Here is a 21159-nt window from a genome sequence, read left to right on the forward strand (position 1 = left end):
AGGCCACTGCTGACCCGTACCTCCACAGGAGACACTCAAACACAGTTCTGTCTCAGTCTCTGTGGGGTCCCTGGGCCCTGGTGCTATGGTTTCTACCTCTAGTCCTAACAATGCTTCTTCCTTTTGTGTGTGTCTTTGTGTCCTGTCCTGTTCTTATAAGGACACTGGTTACTAGATTTGGGGCTCACCCTAATCCAGCAAGACCTCCTCTTAACCAGATAATTAGATAATAATTAGATAGGTAATTAACTAGATGTAGATAATTCCATCTACAAAGACTCTATTTGCAGATAAGGTACATTCTGAGGTTCTGGGTAGACATGAATTGGGGGAGGGGGCACTATTCAGCCCCTATAGTAGTGTTGTTATAGAAGCATAAAGATCACAACCCACTCCTCTCCTCTGTGCTGGCAGAATCCTCTAGAGTGTCAAAGAGAACTTAGACCATCCCAAAGCTTTCCTGGTAGCAAAAAATAACACATTTTCTCTGACATCATAAAATTCCCTGTCTGTAGTGCAAACCAAAGTAATTCACAGGCTTGCCCTGAGTCTCTCACATCCTTCTCTTTGAAACAGGAGTTACTCTATTGAGCACAATGTACCGGTCAAGGCTCTACATGATGCCCTCAGCATCTAATGATAACAAGTCATTGTCCATGAGATTATACTTAGGGATATGGGGAGAGCTGGTGTGATTTTGGAGTCCTCCAGTCATGCACACTCCATTCTCAATGTTCTCTGTATCTAACACTGACACAGAGAAGGAAAATAAACTCTTGAAGGTTCCCTGGCCTTTGTAAGACAGAGGATGCTGTGGCCAGAGTGGGTCCTTCAAGGGGGTGTCTATATTCTAAGATATCATGTTTCCTTCTCCCTGGCTCTCCACAAAAGCTGGGAGAAACACAAAAGGAAGCAGAGAGGTAATCGGGAAAACAGAAGCTTTATTTCCAGAATGACAGAAGCAGATTTCGTGGTTGTATAGTGGTGGTTGTTTTCTTGGCTCCGAGAAGATCTCACATTCCCATTTCCAGCTCTTGGCAAGAGTCTTCATTCTTGGAGAGTGACCGGGTTCCAGCTTCACCCTGAGCTACGAGTTGAAGCCACAAACCAAGCTGTTAAGTCTTGTTTTCAGCACAAGGCTTTGTGCTAATGTCGTTTTGCATCCTTTTTACATCTGCAGGTGGACAGGCACTACACCTAATCCACTTACCCGCTATGAGCAAAGTGGCAGAGAATTCTCCACCTGAGACTTCAGTGCACACGTTTTCTGTGAAATTATCAGCATCGCTGTCACCTGTGGTCCCAGGGTTCCCTCTGATAATCAACTCCAGTCCCCTCACTCAGGCCTTCAGGGTGAACTGGCTGTCAGACACCGACTTCGAGGTAAGCACTGTCTTATTCCCAAGGGAGCTGCTCACAAAGAGGGGCCCTGAAGATGGTATGGGTGGAATTCTGGATCAGTGGTCATTTCTTCCTCTTTTCCTGCTTTAATCTTCCCTCTTGTAAGATCTGGACATTCTGTTTGGGGCATTCTAGAGCCTTCTGTGCTAGCTGCCCCTGTAGCTTTTGAACCTTTTCCCCCTCCATTTAATCCAGTCCAAATGAACAGTATGTTCAATGTGTTACAAATAAAAGGCTCATTTCTTATTGCCAACCACCCTCATATGATAACAGGTGTTAGGAATGCCAGTGGTAGCCGAATTCTTCGGGTGGAATAGTTTGTGTAATGATCTCCTTAGAAACCAGACCCTGATGAACTAGTACCCGGTGATTCTTCTTTTCTATGATTCTGTGATTTTTCAGTAGGAAATTTATGAGAAGATATTTCATATGGAAGAACACACCCTTAATAAAAATATAAGTCTGGATGTCTAGCCATACTGCATGAATGTTTCCTCTTGGACAATTCAGATCCAGTCAATCACATTCAAGAGCTATGCCGCTGCGGCTCGGTTTTCTAGTTTGTCATCTGGTCTTTCCCAAAGTTGTCACTTCTCCTTAGGCAGGATGAACCTGCTGATTGCATGTTTTCTACTGACAACCTCAAAGGTCTTCTAAGGATGTCTTTAGGGTGTAGGTGTCTGGACCCTGTTGAAGTGCATTCTCTCCCATATCTACCTCATTCCTCAGTGGGCACAGGAACCTCCTCCAGTCATCCTCAGCCCTGCCCCAGCTCCCACCTGCCACTGTTCTGGGTTCTAGGGGTACCCAGTGGGCTTGCTTGGTCTGAGCTTGGTTGCCTCTCTGAGAAACATATGAGGTGTTCTTAAACCCAGCTGATGATTAGAGTCACTAAGGGAACTTTCAGAAAGGGTGCATATCTGGGCCTCAGAACACAGCCGTGGAGCCCATGGACTTGGGGGCCAGAGCCCAGCATCTTGTATTCTCCGCACCCCAGGGGTGGGCCCTCTGGCCTGCAAGGAGCACACATTCAGGCAACCTCCACCTCAGCATCCAGTGCACATTCCTGGGGCCCAGCTGCCGCTTCTGTGACTTCCCTGCCTGCAGACCTGCTCCCTTGACATCTGGTTCATCTTTAACAGCTGCTACTCATCTGTGCCTCTAAGCCTTGCCTGTTGTTTACACTTACAGAGCACATAGTATACGCTGGACACTGCCGAAAGGACTTGACATGTGTTCTTTTGTAATATCCACAATAACCCAGTGATTTTATTTGTGTGATTGTCCCCTTTGTACAGACAGGGGAAATGAGGAAAAATTTAGCAGAGGTGAAATAACTTGCCCTGTGTTGCACAGCTATTGCTGTGCTGACACTGGAAGGCAGTCTGGCTTTAGAGCTCTATTTTTTTTAAACCGCTCTATTGAGATATAATACACATAGCATGTACTTCACCCATTGAAAGTATACAGTTCAGTGGTTTTTAGTCTATTCATAGACCATCACCACAATCCAGTTTTAGAACATTTTCATCCCCCAAAAATGAAACCCCAAATCCATTAGTAGTCACTCCCCTGTCTCCTATCCCCCCAGGCCCTGGTAACCACTAACCTACTTTCTGTCTTAATGGATTTGCCCATTCTGGTCCCTTCATATGAATTGAATCATATTGTATTTTTTTTAATGACTGGCTTCTTTCACTTAAGCATAAAGTTTCAAAGGTCACACATGTTGTAGCATGGATCAGTACTTCATTCCCTTTAAATGACTGAATGATACTCCACTATATGGATATACCACATTTTGTCTATTTGTTCATCAGTTGACAGATGTTTGGGTTATTTCCACTTGAGAGCCCTCATTCTCAGCCTCTTGCAGTCTATCGCCTTTAATGATGAGGATGACCAAACTATTTCAGATTGGCAGAGGTTTCAAAGCACATTCACATCCTGATCTCTTAATTGTTACTACTAACACTGATATGATCACTATTAAAGTTGTAAATCCCTATTTTATAAATAAGATCGCAATGAGACAGCAAGGTTAACTGATCTGTCCGATATCACAGAGCCAGAAAGGATAAAACAAGAACTTGACTCAGGTCTTCCTACTACCAGTCTCAGGCTCTGTCCCCTCCAATTGCCACGCACAGCTATTACTGTTTGGATAAGTATCCAGATCTTTCACTCTCATATCTCCCCTCCCCACATCACAAGTTATTCAAACACGGCTGTCAGTCGAGGAGGAATTCCATCCTGTTCCTGACCTCTACAAATGGAGAATTTTTCAGCCATTCCACTGATCTGGGCTCAGATGGTCAGCATTTGGTCCCAATCCTGGTGCCCTCCTGGCACCACGGTCTGCAGCTGCCCAGGACCTTGTGTCAGTACTAGGATGGGCCGCAGGTTCACACGTCCTTAACGACTGGCTGCTTCTCCCCAGAAACTACCCAATATCATCAACCATCCCCTCCAGCAAGATCCTATTCTCCAACCCAAACTGCTCACAAGGGCTGTTCCTACAGAACATGACGATGCCATCTCCGTGGCAGAACCTGACTCCTCCTGGACACTCTGCAGGGTCACCTAGCCATGAGGTTCTGAGGTCTCCAGCCCAGAGGTCTGTCACTCTTGGCCTTGGGACTCAGTCATGTAGGACTTCCTAAGGGTGACCTCCAGTCATGCCAGAGGCCAGGCCACCCTGCTTTGGGACACAGCTGCTGAGACTCTGGTGTGAGGAGGAATAATGATGGAGGCATGGGAGGGGTATGAGGAAGATTAATGATGAAGATGACAATAACTCACATTTATGGAACACTTAACATATGTCAGGAATTCCCCTAAACATTTCTGTGAATTCACTCATTTAATCCTCATAACAACACTATGAAGTGCTATGCTATTATTATTTGCATGTTAAAGGTGGGGAAACTGAGGCATATAGCGGTTGGGCAACTTGCCCAAGTTCACATAGCTAATTGGTGGCAGACTTCAGATTTGAGATCAGGCAGGCTGACCCCAAGAACCCCTGTTCATCACTCCCACACTGCACTGCCTCATTATTGCCCAGCAAGAGGGATGCCTGAGGCTCATTGCTGGGGTTTCCTCCTGGAGCAGCACTAAGAAGGAAAGCTCCCAGAAGTCAGGGAGGTGTGACAGCCTAGCTGCTAGAGCAGCCATGCTCTGAGGTCACGTGGCAGCCACGGCTGCTCCCCTGCCATTAGCGCACCTCTGAGCTTGATACCCCTTTGTCCTCATCTGCTGTTGTGAGAACTGTGGACACTTTAGATTTGCTCTGCTGCTGCTGCTGCTAAGTCGCTTCAGTCGTGTCCAACTCGGTGTGACCCCATAGATGGCAGCCCACCAGGCTCCCCCGTCCCTGAGATTCTCCAGGCAAGAACACTGGAGTGGGTTGCCATTTCCTTCTCCAATGCATGAAAGTGAAAAGTGAAAGGGAAGTCGCTCAGTCGTGTCCCAGTCTCGTCCAAAACAACCTCAAACCTAAAACCAAACTTATCTTCTTTTACGAAAACTCTGCAGCTAGATTGCCCACCATCAAAGAGGCTCCATCAGGGAATTCCCTAGTAGTCCAGTGGCTAAGCCTCCATGCTCAATGCAGGGACATGGGTTTGATCCCTGAGCAGGAAATTAGACCCCACATGTTGCAACTAAGAGTTTGCATGCTGCAATTAAAGATTGCACATAGCACAATTAAAGATCCCATGCACCACAACTAAGGCCTGGCACAGGCAAATAAATACTTTTCTTAAAGGGTGGGGAGAGTGCTCCACCACTCTCAGCCATGACTCTTGGAATTCTCTCCCCTCCCTGCCCTGGTCTCCTGATGAATGAAATAGGGGAAATTTTCCCAACCTACACCTAATTGTTGTGATGATTAAATAAAATACTCCACAAAACAGCTTGGCAAGAGCCTGGCACATGAACATTTAATTCATGCTAGTGTTAGTCACTCAGCCATGTTGACTCTTTGCAATCCATGGACTGTAGCCCACCAGGCTCCTCTGTCTCTGGAATTCTCCAGGCAAGAATACTGGAGTGTGTAGCCGTTCCCTTCTCCAGAAGAAGACACTTAGCAGAGGATGGTTTTGATCCCTCGACCTCTGGGTTATGGGCCCAGCACGCTCCTACTGCACTACTACTCTGCTGACAAACAAACTAGCAAGGCATTTCCTTTGATCCAGAATCAAACCAGCAACTTAAGGATGCCCACATCTATCAAGTCTACAGTCCTCTGCTCTACCTGCTGAGCTATCGAAGGATGCTGATAAAGACAACAACAAAAGTAACTTTTCCATGTATTGGCAGCAACCCAATTCCTCTGGTTTCAAGAGACAACATTTGAGACCCTTACTTGACTGTTCTAGTTCCTTCCTCTAGGATGACTGAGCCAGTCCCAAGGAGAAGGGCTGTCAATAGGGAACAGTATGGTGAACGGTCTGGAAGCGTGGGATTCAGAAGAGCGCTCCAGGCTTAGCTGGAAGCTAGGGGGTAAGTCAGGAAGCAGAGTCGATAGTTGTGATGGGGGAGCAGCTCTGATGGGTACCCATTCATTGAACAGTTTTCAACATCTAATGACAATAAAAGGCAACATTTGCTGGGTGTTCACTCAGCCCCAGACAGTGATCTAAGTAACCCATGGATTAGTTTGTGGAATCCTCACAACAACCCTAGGAAGCAGATGCCGTCAGTATCCCCACTTTACAGCTAGGGAAACCGAGGCACAGCAAGGTTAAGCCATGGGAAGGCTGGGCTTTAAAGCCAGTCTGGCTCCAGGGTCTAAGCTCTTGACCTCCATGTTATGCTGCCTTTCACTGCTCATGTGCCAAGCAGAGAGGCAGGTTATCTCCACTTGCGTGGTGCCTAGGCTGACCCTGCTCGTGGATGGTGACAGGAGTACTGCAATGTCTCTTTCAACCCTCCTCCCTATGTGCTCCCTCCACAGCATGGGTTCATTCACATCCGTGACCATCCTCTCCTCTCATAATCAATCCAGATTTATGCAAAGTCAAACATGACACCCACCACCTCCTCCATGAAGTCCTCCTTGACTAAACACATCTCACAATGAATGTTTTCTCCCTGACTTTCCACAGTACCCTGATCTAGCTCTTTGTTTTCATATCTTGTATTATACTCCAGCTGTTTAACTAGGGTGAGACTTATTTACCTAATGATAGTCATGTGGAAATGAAATCGGGGAAAAGTCAAGTAATGTTCCCAAGGTCACACAGAAGTCCAGTGATGGAAACTGGATTGGAGCTAAGTGTTCTCCTCAACAGAGAATACTGAAGGCCTCCTTGCCTGGCCCCAGTTGCACTAATAACCAAAAGGTTATTAATTGAGACATAATTAAGACATTGATGAAATGTAGTCTTTGATGTGCAAAGGGCTCTGGGCTTTCTTGGAGCTCCACAGCTAAGCTGGTGGCAGGGATGTGCATGTTGATGTGAGGAGTCACAGACTTGCCTCCAGGTAACCTCAGCAGGGCCCTCGCACTACGCACCACTGAGGTTCCTGTTGGCCACAGACTAGATTCCAGTGATATGTCTCTGGCCCTGGTTCTTGGTGCCCCTCCCACATCTCCAAAACACTTGCGCAGAGCATACGTTTCCAACAGTGGGAGACTGTGAGGAAATGCACCCCCCAAACCCAAACAGGCTATTGATACAAATAAATATCATTTCTTATTTCTGCAGATTTATCCTTCTCCTCTTATTTAGTCTTAGATATGGCCTTGGAAAATCAGAAGGGAGAAATGAGTGAAGAGGCAACTTAACAGCTATCCCAGGGAAGTGAGGCATCTTACTCTTAAAGAAGAGAAAGTCAAACTGGATGCAGGGTATCTAAGGGACTTACCTAGGAGCCTACCCCAAATAGTGACAGGCTTTAAAGCTTTCATGCTCTCCGTCTCCAGTAGATGGAACCAGGATGTCTCCTGAATGTCTGTCTTCCTGTGAAGAGCAGCTTCACACACAGGAGTTCTTTTAGTGCAGTGTCATGGGGTTTATGCAGAAAGGACTCAGGCAAAACAGCCCATCCCCCTGACAGTGAGGCAAAGAGGGTTTTCAGGATGCTGGTTGCCTCCTTGCTAGTCAATATCCATTTGCAAAATGCATACACACAAAACAGATCTTTTCTTAACACATGGTTACTATGACTTCTGCGTTTGCTTTTAGGTTGTCACCACTGGGATGGAACAATTAGATTTTGAAGAAGGACCACACACATTTGACTTGCAGATTTATGTGAAGGATGACGTGGCTGTCACTGACCTGCAGGTCCTGACAGTCCAGGTGACAGATGTGAATGAGCCGCCTGAATTTCAGGGTAACTTGGCAAAAGGTGAGACACACTGGGGTGTATGATGCAGTCCAGACAGCAGCATCAGGCAGGACCCTGGGGGATGGAGAAAAACAGAAGAGTAAATAAACAAACAGCTGTTTCTCTGGAAAAGGCAGCTGCTTAATGAACAGGGAATAAATGAAATGTCCTCCTGCCCAGGCCTCTCAATAATAACACCCAATCATTTACAAAGCCCTAGCCATCCATGGCTTGGGTCTCTCCTGATCCTGGGGAGGGAGCTGGAGCTCAGGGACCGCAAGTGGATCATGCTGGAGGAATGTGGGCTGAGACCATTTCAGGCTCAGCACTGGGTACCGGCCACTGACCTCCATGGTTCATCCTCCCCATGGATGCCGACACCTCCAGGGGACTGTGTATCTGGGATCTGCTATAGAGTAGACATATTATAAGGGACTGGAGCATAACATAACTTCCTGTGTCATCACCCCTAAACTCTTGGCTTCAAAGACCATGTATACACTGACAACTCCCAAGTCCATCGTTATTTTCATTTGTTTGTTTGGGGGGCTTGTTTTCCAGTCATCTTTATTAACCTACCAACACTATATTTTATACAAACTATGTTGAGGTCTTCTCATAGGAATCTGCTTTAGTATAGCATGTTAATAATAAAATCAAGTAAGATGGCTAAACTTCAACCTAGCATTCTACTATCCTCTGGACAAAGCAAGCTAGAAACTCAATCACATCACACACATGTAAGAGTCGTTTTCCAAGATAATTAGGAAGCTGCTACACCAGCTTCTCCTTTGAACTCTTGACTCAAATAGAAACTGTCTTACCCAGCATCTCCATTTGGATGTCTAATCAGTATCTGTGATGTTGCGATTTATAGTAAGAAATATATATTTGGTTTTCTTTCCCTCCTGACACAGAAATCCTAAAACTCTTGGCATTTCCTAAGTGATGAGAGTGATAAAGGTGTCTTTTGTTACATTAATGAGGTAACTTTTAGACCCCACCTAAGGATGGGGGCTGCCCACCAGGGGAAACAACTATGTGATTAGAGGGCTAAACAGTGTTGAGGGGCTAGAGGCTGGAGATGGAGTTAAACTGAGCTCAGTCAGCAGCAGCCAATGATTTCCTAGTGGCCTATGCAATGAACCCTCCATAAAAGCCCAAAAGGGGTTCGGAGAGCTTGGTGAATATGTGGAGCCTGGGGGGGTGGGTGCCCGGAGAGGGTGTGGAAACTCTGCCCCTTTCCTACACTGTGCTCTATGCATCTCTTTCATCTGTCTGATCTTGACTTACATCCTTTCATAATAAATCAACAATCTAGTAAGTAAATGTCTCCTTGAGCTCACTAGAACACACTCCTGTAGCAAATTATTCCAACCTGAGGAGGGGACTGTGGGAACCTCCAATCTAGACCTGGTTGGTCAGAAGGAGGGGCCCACCTAGGCCTGTGGTTGGCATCTGAAGAGGCAGGGGCTGTCTTGTAGGATGGAGCCCCATACCTGTAAAGTCTGATACTATCTCTGGGTAGACAGTGTCTGAATGAGTTGGACTATGGGACACCTAGCCAGTTTTAAAGAATTGCTTGTTGGTGTGGGAAACCCCCCCCACCTGCCCCACCCCCCACACACACTGGAACTGGTGCTGGAATCTAAACTGAAATGTGCCCCCAGACCACTTGACTCCCACTCCATCTCCCTCCCCACCGTCATTTGTTATTTTTGTTTAGCAGCTAAGTTGTGTTCAACTCTTTGGGACCTCATGGACTGTAGCCCACCAGGCTGCCTCTGTCCATTGGATTGTCTAGGCAGGAATACTGGAGTGGGTAGCCATTTCTACCCCACCGGATCTTCCAACTCAGGGATCGAACCCAAGTCTCCTGCTTGGCAGGCGGGCTCTTTATGATCTGAGCCACCTGGGAAGCCCCCCTTCCTACCATCTCTGCCCAAATCTGCTTCTCTCATCTTCCCTACTTCGGTTAATGGCAACTCCATCCTTCTAGTTTTGCAGGCCCAAACCTCACAGTTATCCTTGACTCCCCTCTGTCTTTCACACCCAACATCAAATCCATTAGGAAATCTCACCAGGTTCTAAGTCTATGCAAAACCCAGCCCCTCCCCAGCATCTCCACCATGGCTCACCTGGGCCACGGCAGTGCCCACCTGACTGGCTTCCCTGCCCTGCAGCCAGAGGGATCCTATTAAACACCGGGAGTCAGAGTCTCCTTAAGGCCCCAGAAGACTGGACGAGCCCCTGCCAGTCCCCATCTCCTCTCCCTCACATCCGCTCACCCACCTGTGTGCACCCCAGGCACACTCTACACTGGCATTTCGCATCCACTGTTTCCTCTGTTCCTCCCCCTTCTTCTCTAAGTCTCCTCCTTTAAGAATCTTGACACGAATGTCAGTGAACCTTCCGGAAGCCCTCTATTTAACATAGCAATCCAACTCACCACACTCCTTTCCCTGATTTTTCCCCATAACACTGCTCACTAACATTCATATATCTTATTCATTTTTTGTTATTGAATTGTGATTCCATTCTTTACCAGCTGAGACAACCCCACAACTCCTCTAATCCTGTTTCCTTGTTTGTAAAGTGGAGATAATTATTACAACATCCACTTTGTAGGGCTGTTATGAAGGTGAAAGGAGAAAATATATAAGCCCTCAGCACAGTGTCTCCAAAAGAGTGAGTTAATGTTAAAATTCTTAGTCACATCTCAAAGAGGTTCTCAGAAACAAGGTACTGGAGCAGAGCACGGCAGCCCCTCAGGCAGGGCTGGCAGTACCAGCGACCCTTCCCGCCCCCCTGCTGCCCGCCAAGAACTCTGATGACGTCCGTTTCTGGTCCCTTTTCCTGAGCCCCCATAGCCCTCTCTCTCCCTTTTCACATCTTCTCTGTGTTCCACTATGAGGCCTCTCATTTCAGTGACTTTCTGCTGAGATGCTGAGTGCACTTGAGGGGTAACCTTGGTTCAGTTTAAAAGGAAAGGACACGCGAAAGTGGGTCTGGAATGGGAGCAGCCTCACATTGGAAATTCCCACCTGGCCTACTTTCCACTTCTCTACCCTCGTTTCTTCCTTCCCCCTAGTCACCCCTCAGCCTGGGAGATACGCAAAGACTTGACACCAGCTTGGCCAACCCTAGCTCTTTATTAACCCCTATAAATGGACCCACCCCTACAAGCTGGCCAGTAGGCCAGCCTTTACTATAGCTGTCTTCTTTCCCACAACACCAATATGCTTGGCTCCCTTTGACTGTGAATGGCTGTCCTGGTTTTTGGAATTCCTCCTTTGCTTTACCTAATAAAATGTGTCTTATTCCCCTTTGGACCCTGGTATAGGTCTAGAAGTCTACATAGTGGAAGGAACAAAGCCTGGATTCGTTTACCAGGTGGAGACCTTCGATCCAGAAGACACAAGTCAAAACCTACCCCTCAATGTAAGTTTCCTTATTAAATGGAAAAGCAGCTTTTCTGTGTGGCCTTTGACACAGGAGCCTGGAGTCTCAGTGGGGTGGGCTGGAAAGCGGCAATGGGAGGGAAGTGCTGTCCACCTCCAGGCACAGAGCTGGAGGCTGGAATAGGCGACAGGTCTCCAGAGACAGACATCCCACATTGGATCCATGGTTCTGGGTGGTCTTGGACAAGTTCTTAACTTCTCTGAGCTTCAATTTCTCCATCTGTAACATGGAAGAATAATAGAATAACAAGAACCACAGTAAGGAGATTATTAGTATTAGATAATGCACGGAAAGTCACTTAGCCTGGTGTATCAAAATTGCTCAGCATTTTTTAATTCCAAGGTAATTAAAAAACAGCTATATTATTCAAAAATAAACATGAAATGTATACCTCAAAGGCAGGCAATAACACTTCCTTTTCAAGAGATGAAGCCAAACGGCTTGGAGCCAGTTTTAAAAGAAAATTCTAAGAGAATCCCAGGAATTCCAAAGTAAAGGAGGACTTCCATGAAGGAAAGCGGGAGACGCAGTCCTGAGGCCTTGCCACCTTGCGGTCCAGTCTGAGAGCTGATCTTCACCTTTAATCAGTTTTCTCAAGGGGTCTGCCCACGGAGCTCTTCTAACTACTCGCCCTCAGGCCGAGAGGCTTCCTAGTTTATTCCTGAGCAAGGATGCCTCAGCTCCCAGTTCTGCCCACCAGCAGGGCCTTGCATACCCACTGCAGCCAGGCAGCCCAGGCTGGACAGGACAAAACAAAAGCTAATGCCTCCTGACTAACCTTGGAAAACCTGCCTTACACAGAAGCAAATACTTGAAGTATGACACCTGGGGAACTGGCAATACAAGGAGGCTGTTCTGCATTTGCTGCCTGATTTACAGCTTCAGCAAGACTACTTGCTCTAACAGGAAGAAGAGAGCTTTGGGAGTGAACTCCAGGTCTGATAGAATATGGTTCTACAGGGTTTGCAAGAAAGCTGTTTTAAGGTTATCAGTTTGTTATCATTAGAAGACAATCCTTCTGTCAAAAAAACAACCAACCAACCCAATCATTCATCCAAGATTCTATTTGCATGAATAAGTGATTAATATTCAAATTCTTAATGGGTTCCTACTATGTGTTAAGAGCGATACTAGGTGCTTTAATGCATACCTATTAATAACACACTTGTTATATAAGTTACGAATGTATTTGTCTGAAAGTAACAAAATTTAACCACGGGGTGAATATGGGATTAGTTTTCTTCCATAATAGAAGACCAGAGGCAGGCATGCAAGCAGTCCAGGGCTGGCACAGCTGCCACCCTTAGAAATCTAGCTTCTTCCTATTTTTCTGCTGTTCTATCCAGTGCATGCTGGCTTTGTTCTCTTTTTGTTCACCTCCTTTTTACAATATGGCTGCTGCACTTCCAGGCTTTACCTCTAAGTTCCAGGCAGGAAGAAAAAGGAAAAAAAAGAAAGCAGGAAGGGGTACAGGGTAAACAGGGCAGGCCAACTTAATTTGTCCCCTTTTTTATGTGGAAAAACCAAGACCCTCCTAGAAACCCTACCCAGAGATCTTCTGCTTACTTCTCACTGGCCAGAACCATGTCCTATGCAACTGTTGCTTGGTAGTGACTGGGGGAAAAGGGATTTTTGGATAGAGATTACATTAGCAACCCAAAGCATAGTATCTCACTTCTACATTTGGTTCATCTCAGTATTTACCAAGAATCCACTATGTGCCAGGCTTCCTATTAGCTGCTCTGGAGACAAAGATGGATAAGATATATCTTTGTACCTCAAGAAGTTTATAGGCTAGGTGGGAGACATTTCATGCATACAAGAAATAATGATAATAAAATTTATAAAGTTTGTACAAGAGGCAGTGGGCTTCATTCTAACATGTATACTATCATGTAAGAATTGAATCGCCAGTCTATGCCTGACGCAGGATACAGCATGCTTGGGGCTGGTGCATGGGGATGACCCAGAGAGATGTTATGGGGAGGGAGGTGGGAGGGGGGTTCATGTTTGGGAACGCATGTAAGAATTAAAGATTTTAAAATTTAAAAAATAAAAAAACTAAAAAAAAAAATTTATTTTTAGATCCCCATTTTAAAAATATATCTTCCCCAAATTAGGCAGAGGAACAAGGTCATGGCCCCCTCAAATGTATGTCCTAAGTCAGGTCATTACCCTTTTAGATGAAGGAAAGTAGCCCAGGTTGGGAGCAAATACAAGTGCATACATGCTAAGTCACTTTAGTCATGTCTGACTCTGTGTGACCTATGAACTGTAGACCTCCAGGCTCCTCTGTCATGGGATTCTTGAGGCAAGAATACTGGAGTAGGTTGCCATGGCCTCCTTCAGGGGATCTTCCCAACCCAGGGATCGAACCTGAGTTTCCTATGTTATAGGCAGTTTTTTGTGTTTTTTTTTGTTTTTTTTTTTTTTTTTTTTACCACTGAGCCACTGTGGAAGCCCAATACAATGGGTATTGCTCCATTAAAAGAAAATGTAATGCCCATCCACAGATTTCAGAGAGCAGTTGCAGGGGCTTGGAACCGGGTGGCTGCAACTGTGGCTTCTACAGTGAGTTTAGGATTGTTTGGGGATGGGGCACTGCAGCAGAAATTGTTAATGAAGTATTTAACACCTGTGCTGGGACTAACAGCTGCACGGGAAAGTCACAGCCAGCCCGCAGGAGCAGTGAACACAATCTAGAAGGAAACTTTCTCAGACTAGCAGAAAGTAATAACAGTCTAGGAAGTAATATGCCGTGACCTTTGTACACAGACATTTTATTCTGGCCGCTTGAGGGTACTAAATGACATATTTTGCTTCCTACAAGGAGAAAGGAGATGGGTTAATTTCCTATTGACCAAATCTGTGCTTCTCAACCTTGGCAGTAAATTGAAACCACCAGAGGAACTTTCAAAAGCACAGAGATCTGGGTCCCACCCCTGAGGAGTCTGATGTGACTGATCTCGGGTGTGGCCCCAGGCATCGGGTTTTCTAATGCTGATCCTCCACCCTGAGTGAGCTCTTGCAAACCCAGGGTTAAGAACGGCTGCTTTTTTTTTTTTTTAATTGAAATATAGTTGATGTACAATAGTATATGTTACAGGTGTCCAATATAGCGAATCATAAATTTTAAAGGTTATACTCCATTTAGAGGTATTATAAAATATCAGCTATATTCCCCGTGTTGTACAATACATCCTTGTAGCTTATTTAATATCTAATAGTTGTACCTCTTAAGTCCCTCCCCCTATATTGCCCTTGCCCACTTTCCTCTTCCCACTGGTAACCACTAGTTTGTTCTCTATATCTGTGAGTCTGCTTCTTTTTTGTTATACTCACTAGTTTGTTGTATTTTTTCAATTCCACATATAAGTGATGTCATCCAATATGAGTCTTTCTCTGTCCGACCTATTTCACCGCTTTAAGATACTATTTCCCACACTTCCCAGGTCTCCCCCTTGGAGTTTTGGACTCTATGGGTCTGAGATGGGCCTGAGAATCTGCATATTTGCCAGATACCTTGTGTGACTGGTCTGATCAAAAAGGCTGGCAACAATGAGTATTTCTCAGTGTTTCCAGCCCTACATGCAGACATACTTAAGATGCTTCAAAAAATGCAGATTCCCAGCCTCTGTTGGAATGCTGAATTGGAACACAAACTTCCCAGGTGATTTTGATGCCCTCTGCCCTTTGAGAACCACTGGCCTGAATAAACAAGCACAGACTTAAAGAAAACACCAACACATGTGCAGGAAGCCACCTGGGCTTGGTGTGTACCTTTTATCTTACCTGGTGGGTTCCAGGATCCAGGAGTTACCTTGCTGTTGGCGGCAACTAGAGGAGGAAGGATGAATAAAAAGCTGGTTCTAGGGCAGCTCCAGAACCCCCAACCCCAATTTTACAGCAAATCTCCGCCCTTAGCCAACTTAATAAAGTGAAACTGTGTCTGTCACAGACTGTGTAAAATTGAGGCTAATAGAAAAACCACTGTATTTGCTCCCCTCCTTTTATTTATTTATTTTTACATTTCTATTTTTAATTAAGTTTGACTGGAGTAGAGTTGCTTTACAGTGTTGTGTTAGTTTCTATTGTTAAGCGAAATGAATCAGCTATACGTACATATATATCCTCTCTTTTCTGGATTTCCGTCCCATTTAGGTCACCCAGCACATTAAGAAGAGTTCCCTGGGCTATACAGTAGGTTCTCACTAGGGATCCATTTTATACATAGTAGCAATAGTATATATATGTCAGTCCCAATCCCTGAAGTGTTTTAGCATCCACGCACATCAATCCCAAACTCCCAATTCCTCCCACACCACCTCTCCCCTTTGGCATCCAGACATTTACTCTCTACATCTGTATCTCTATTCCTGCTTTGCAAATCAGGCTTCCCAGAGGGCTCAGTGGTAAAGAATCCACCTGCCAATGCAGGACATGCAACAGATGTGGGTTTGATCCCTGGGTTGGGAAGATCCCCTGGAGGAGGAAATGGCAAACCACTCCAGTCTTCTTGCCTGGATAATCCCATGGACAGAGGAGCCTGGCGGCCTTCAGTCCTTAGGGTCGCAAAGAGCTGGACACTACTGAGCACGTGCACACATACCATTTTTCTAAATTCCACATATACACATTAATATATATGTTTTTCTGACTTCACTCTGCGTGACACTCTATAATGAAATGAAATTGTTCAGTCGTGTCTGACTCTTTGCAACCCCATGGACTGTACCCTGCCAGGCTTCTCCATCCATGGGATTTTCCAGGCAAGAGTACTGGAGTGGGGTGCCATTTCCTTCTCCAGGGGCTCTTCCTGATCCAGGGATTGGACCCTGGTCTCCCGCATTGTAGGCAGACACTTTACCCTCTGAGCCGCATTGGAGGCAGATGCTTTAACCTCTGAGCTACCAGGGAAGCCCGTAACACTCTATAGGTGAATCCATATCTCTGCAAATAGCCCAATTTCATCGCTTTTTCTGGCTAAGCACTACTCCACTGTACCCCATCTTCTTTATCCTTTGTGTTATTCTTTGCTGATGGATGTTTAGGTTGCTTCCAAGTCCTGGCTGTTGGAAATGGTGCTGAACACGGAGGTGCATGTATCTGCTTGAATTACAGTTTTCTCTGGGTATAGGTCTAGAAGAGGGATTGCTGGGTCACATGGTGTTGCTATCTCTTTAAAGAAAGTTTTAAAGCATTATGGTTGCACATTGTTTGGACTTGCACTGCCCAATAGAGCTGGAGTGTGAGTCAGAAATGAGCTCTATGTGTTTAAATGTTCTAGCAGCCCAATGAAAAAGGTGAAATAATACAAGTGAAATTCATTTTAGCATAGTTGACCTCAATATATCCAAACTGTTATCCTTTCAACATATAACCAACATAAAAATGATTCATGAGATATTTCACACCCATCTTTCATAGTATGCCTTCAGACTCATGTATTTTACCCTTACAGCTCATTTTCTTTGGACCAGCAACAGTGCAAATGCTGTGTGATCACAGGTGCCCGTGGTTGGTGGCTTCTGTGCTGGATGGTGTGGCTGAGACCTAGTACTTGCTCCCCTGCCCATGCACCTTCTGGGTTGTGATGGGTGCACGTGGAGCAGGCTCAGAGGCAAGCATCAGGACACAAAGACATGCAGAATGGTCCCTATGTGGATAATTATATTCATTGGCACTTCTTGCTGCCCTTTCTCCACCTCCTGAAGGAGGCTCTATGGGCCCCACTCCCTCCCACCCAACTCCCACACTCCCCACCCCCTGCTGTTTGGAAATGGCCACCGTGACTGCAGCAAAACCTCCTCAGAGACTCAAAGAACGTTAATCAGTTTCACAGCTGGAGGCAAAGTGATCTAGTGCAGCAATTCCTCCATTAAGGGGCTTTCTCTTGGCCTTTCCATTAGGGAAGGACTTCTGCATAAAGTGAAATGTGCTTTGTCTTCACCAGGGCAGACAAAGGATGAAATCAAAAGAGCCATAACCTTGCTACCAGCTGGGCTACGGAGAGAGGCAATAGGGGGAGGCCGTTCTCTCTCCGCTTCCATCTCGCTCATGGCTCTGAAAAGTGGTAGCAACTTCTCAGATGCCTGCCGATCCCACTGGATGGGACTTTTAAGATGCCTTGAGCAGCATTCTATTTCCTGATGAGGGAAGGAACTGAGGCCCTTGCCAGGGCCAGGTAATGCCAGTGAGAATGAAGGGATCCTGCTCATCCCCTTCTACCCCTTTCTGGCAAATTGTCCTTGGTGTCCTGCCCCTTTCTTTCCTGAGTGATAGCGCCCTTCCTGTTCCCCCAGGGATGTCCACCCCCCATAACAGGTGCACACACACATACATCCCATTTACTGCCCCCCAGGCATCTGCCTAACTCAGAAGTCACCACCGGAAGTCTTTGCAAAATGCTTTACACCCCAGGTTCTTGTGAGACTGCTTAAGAAAGGAAAAAGCAGTGCTATTGGATAATCCCTACTCCAAATACACCACCACTGATGACTATTCAGACATCAGAAGAGATACTTCCTTCAAGAGAAGGGGATTGTTGTCCTTATGATTAGTGAAGCCTGAATCAAAGAACAAGACCCAAGGCTGATGATTAGGGGAAAAGACTGACAGAAGAAAGGAAAGTTTGCAGCTTCCTCAGTAAAGGATGGTATATCTACAGCATTTTGCATTTATACATGTGGCTCACCTTAAAAACAAATAGTTGTCTATAACCCACCTAGCTCACCCTCATGATTATACGTACACAAGCCGAGTCCAGCTGAGTTAAGGGCTTGACCTGGGCTTTTTTTTTTTTTTTTTTAATGATAGTTGTTCTTTTCTCCTAGGTACCCTTCCTTCCCACTTGCATCCCCCACCTCCCACCTCTGAGCTGGTTTGGGAAGGAAGGGTGAAAAGAGAGGAATGGGGCTTTTATAATATGTTCAGCTTACACTGAAAAATAATTGGACTGTGATGCCGTATTTACAACTTGCCCCAGCCCAGTAGGAAGAAGCTGCTCTGTCTGGACCTTCTGGGTGGGCTTGGAGGCATGCTCTCAGTGGCTGGTGAAGTTACTGGCGCTCTTCAGACTTGGAAGGAATCAGAGTCCTGCTTTCCCTCTGGAAACTTGGCCCCTGGAAACTGCCTGCTGTGTTTCTATGAGTTGGAAGGCTGAATGCTTGTTGCTTGATTCCACCGCAGGCCTGGAAGCAACCGAGGGCTGCAAACCAGCACAGGTTGAATCATTATTCACCCATGACGTCAACTGCAGCGGGGGGGTGGGGGGGAGCCAGCCCGGAGGTGGTGCATCCTCCCAGGGGAGCCTGACATTTCAGGAAACTGGGCCAGCTCTCTCACATCCTCCTTCCTCCTCGAACTGGTGGCACAATAAAGGATGAATGGGGCAGGAAACCTGCTCAACGTCCTCCACCCTGAAGCTCTGTGTTCACGAGCAAAACGCTGCTGCCAAGGGGCTGCAAATAGAGAAATCTGGGGTGGCGGTAAAGGAATATTCCCTGCAGGGAGGCTAGAGAGCTTGTCTGACAAGCGTTTGTTCACCGAATTGATCTGATTACTCAGGACTTTTCTTAGCCAGTGCTGGAGCAGAGAGGGGCTGCTGCTGCTTTTCATTCTATTTAATTTCTGTTTTCCAAGAATGAATATCAAGGGAGCAGCTTTGATTAAACAAGCCTTTAAAAAGGGGAGAGAATGCCAGGTTTTACAGAAAGCTTTGCTGAGTCGCTGGCAAATGGCCACATGACACAATATTTTTAGTCTATGGATATCATCTCCTTTCTAAGTACAAAACTGCTATTCCCATTAACACAAGCTCGTAAGTTCAAGGATAAAGGAAATTAGCCTGGCTCTTAAAGAAAAAAAAATCAGGATTCCAGGAAATCAGCCTCTTAATAAAAATTTAAAAGAAATTCCCCATATTCTAATTCTCCAGCTCTCCACCTTTTCTGTCTGTTGCTGTTGGTTTTTTTCTTCCTTGCTGAGACAGGAGGCATAACTGGAGATTTCATACCCCAGTCTAGCGTTACCAAATCGAAACAGAATTTTTTTTTATAAAGGCTGGCAAGATTTTTGTTATTGTTATCCTTTTGTTTTGTTAAGATTCTTTAAGGTTGGAATGCTGGTCTCAGATGGGAAAAGGCTAGAATAAAGTCCCAATATTTAACCAATATTTATTGAGCGTCTACTAGGTATTAGGCACAGGGATAGAGCAGTGAATAAAATGAAGCCCTTTCCCTCATGGATCTCACATTCTAACTGGACAGTAGTAGTTAGCATGCATGGAGGGCTTATCATGGCTGGGCACAGTTCTATAACTTTGCGTGATCACTCCATGGGGCATTAGTATTCCTCTTTGTTGCACAAGCTCTCACAGCTGGAAAGTGGTAGAACCAGGATTCAGATTCAGTAGTCTGGCTCCAATCTGGATCCAGAGCCACTTCATGACTCAAAGGCTCCAACCTGTGACTCACGTTCCAGACGGATCTAATAGTCTTTTCTCTGTGTCCCATCATATCCTACATTTGTCTCTCCTAGAGTGCCTGGTCCGAATCTTCTTTGTTTGTTCCTTTGGTTGACCATCATCTTCAGCAGAGCAGGGCTGTCTGTCATCTCCGCATCCCAAGACTTTGACTGCCTGGAAAACAACCAGATCTGGGGACCTATCTCCTAGAGCATTTTAAGACACATGCAAAAAGGCCAATCGATTCAGGTGCATGTATTAAATGCCTTGCCAGGCTCTGAACCCTACATTCCAGCACCTTCAACTTGGACCTCTGATATACGGATATGTGAGGATTCTCTGCAGGAAAAGGTCTGCTCACAGAGCCAGAACTGCTCCACATGCTGCCAGCTGCAAGCCCCGCCAGTCAATCAGTGGGGGGCTTGGGATAAGTATCACATCTCTGAGTGCTGCCAAGGTGTTCATACAATTTGGAGAGGGAGTGTGGTGGGAGCTGAGAGAAGGGCAGTCCTTGGCGTTGCCCAAATATTTCCTCTTAACAATGGGTTGGAAGCACTTAAGTAACCAGCAAGGAAGACTTCGTAAAGCAAGCCATTACAGTAGAATGTTGTATCATCATTAACCAACCAGGCTGTAAAACAAGACAAGAATATGGGCAAATGCTCAAGCTCTAAATCAAAAGAACAAAATATTATGATTTTGATTAGAACATCATCTCAATTTTTTTGGAGAGTGTATGTTTACATAGAAAAGAACAGAAGGCTATTCATGAAAATGATGAGATCTTATAGGTGATTAATATTTTCTTTTTTAAACTTTTCTGTCTTTCCCAATTTTTGTGTTAAAAATACGTTCATTACAGCTAGAAAGTGTTATTAAATAATAAACAGAAGTAAGCACTTAAAAATGGTTTTAAAATCTTATATTGGCCCCAAAGGAGAGCTTTCATCTCTTTTCTGTGCATTCTCTCTTCTCTACAGGGAGCTCAGCTGTGATCACAACACAGCAAATCACTGGGTTGGAAAGCTTGGCAGTGTTTCCTTTGATTCTAGACTTCAGGGGCTGTGACTCTGGTCACGAAACCTTCACTTCTGATCTGATCAGGGATCATCCCTCATCCTAGTTGCAAATAATGATAGCTTCTACCCTTAAAGCCCTTTGGAATAAATGGCTATAAATATGTAAGCCTCACATGTTGCTGCAGCCCTCTTCATTATACTGTGTGCATTTGTTTTAATCCCCACCATAACACACCCACTCCAATGCTCTTGCCTGGAGAATCCCAGGGACGGGGGAGCCTGGTGGGCTGCCATCTATGGGCTCACACAGAGTCGGACACGACTGACGCAACTTAGCAGCAGCAGAATAACATGTGTTGGTGGTCTCATCCCTAAATTACAGGCAAGGAATGGGATTGTCCCAGGTTCTGAGGTGAGATCCAGAACTTGGACTCAGCTCTTCTGATCCAGAGCCTTCACCTGCTTCTTGACTTC

At 45.6% G+C, this 21159-nt stretch overlaps 1 protein-coding gene and 1 long non-coding RNA gene across 7 annotated transcripts in view; one reads left to right on the top strand and one right to left on the bottom strand.

Annotated features, from left to right (window-relative positions):
- Positions 1 to 21159, top strand: part of CDHR3 (cadherin related family member 3) — a 70743-nt gene that overhangs the window by 16853 nt on the left and 32731 nt on the right. For all 4 annotated transcript variants that reach the window (XR_009600401.1, XR_009600402.1, XR_009600403.1 and 1 more), the window contains exons 2-4: positions 1181 to 1383; positions 7596 to 7761; positions 11084 to 11181. Coding sequence is in view for 1 of the 4 variants with exons in the window: in XM_060414677.1 (XP_060270660.1) it covers positions 1181 to 1383; positions 7596 to 7761; positions 11084 to 11181 (467 nt within the window). In the remaining 3 variants the exon portion in view is untranslated. The remainder of the gene's footprint in view (positions 1 to 1180; positions 1384 to 7595; positions 7762 to 11083; positions 11182 to 21159) is intronic.
- LOC121819397 (uncharacterized) overlaps positions 925 to 21159 on the bottom strand; it is a 41230-nt gene continuing 20995 nt past the window's right edge. For 2 of the 3 annotated variants that reach the window (XR_006059622.1, XR_009600404.1), the window contains 4 exons: positions 14995 to 15039; positions 11174 to 11421; positions 7276 to 7815; positions 925 to 1087 (listed from right to left, as the gene is read on the bottom strand). This is a non-coding gene — a long non-coding RNA (uncharacterized LOC121819397). The remainder of the gene's footprint in view (positions 1088 to 7275; positions 7816 to 11173; positions 11422 to 14994; positions 15040 to 21159) is intronic. The other variant, XR_009600405.1, reaches the window with a different exon arrangement.

Source organism: Ovis aries, chromosome 4 (genome assembly GCF_016772045.2).
Source record: "Ovis aries strain OAR_USU_Benz2616 breed Rambouillet chromosome 4, ARS-UI_Ramb_v3.0, whole genome shotgun sequence".
In the NCBI taxonomy this organism is placed as follows: domain Eukaryota; kingdom Metazoa; phylum Chordata; class Mammalia; order Artiodactyla; family Bovidae; genus Ovis; species Ovis aries.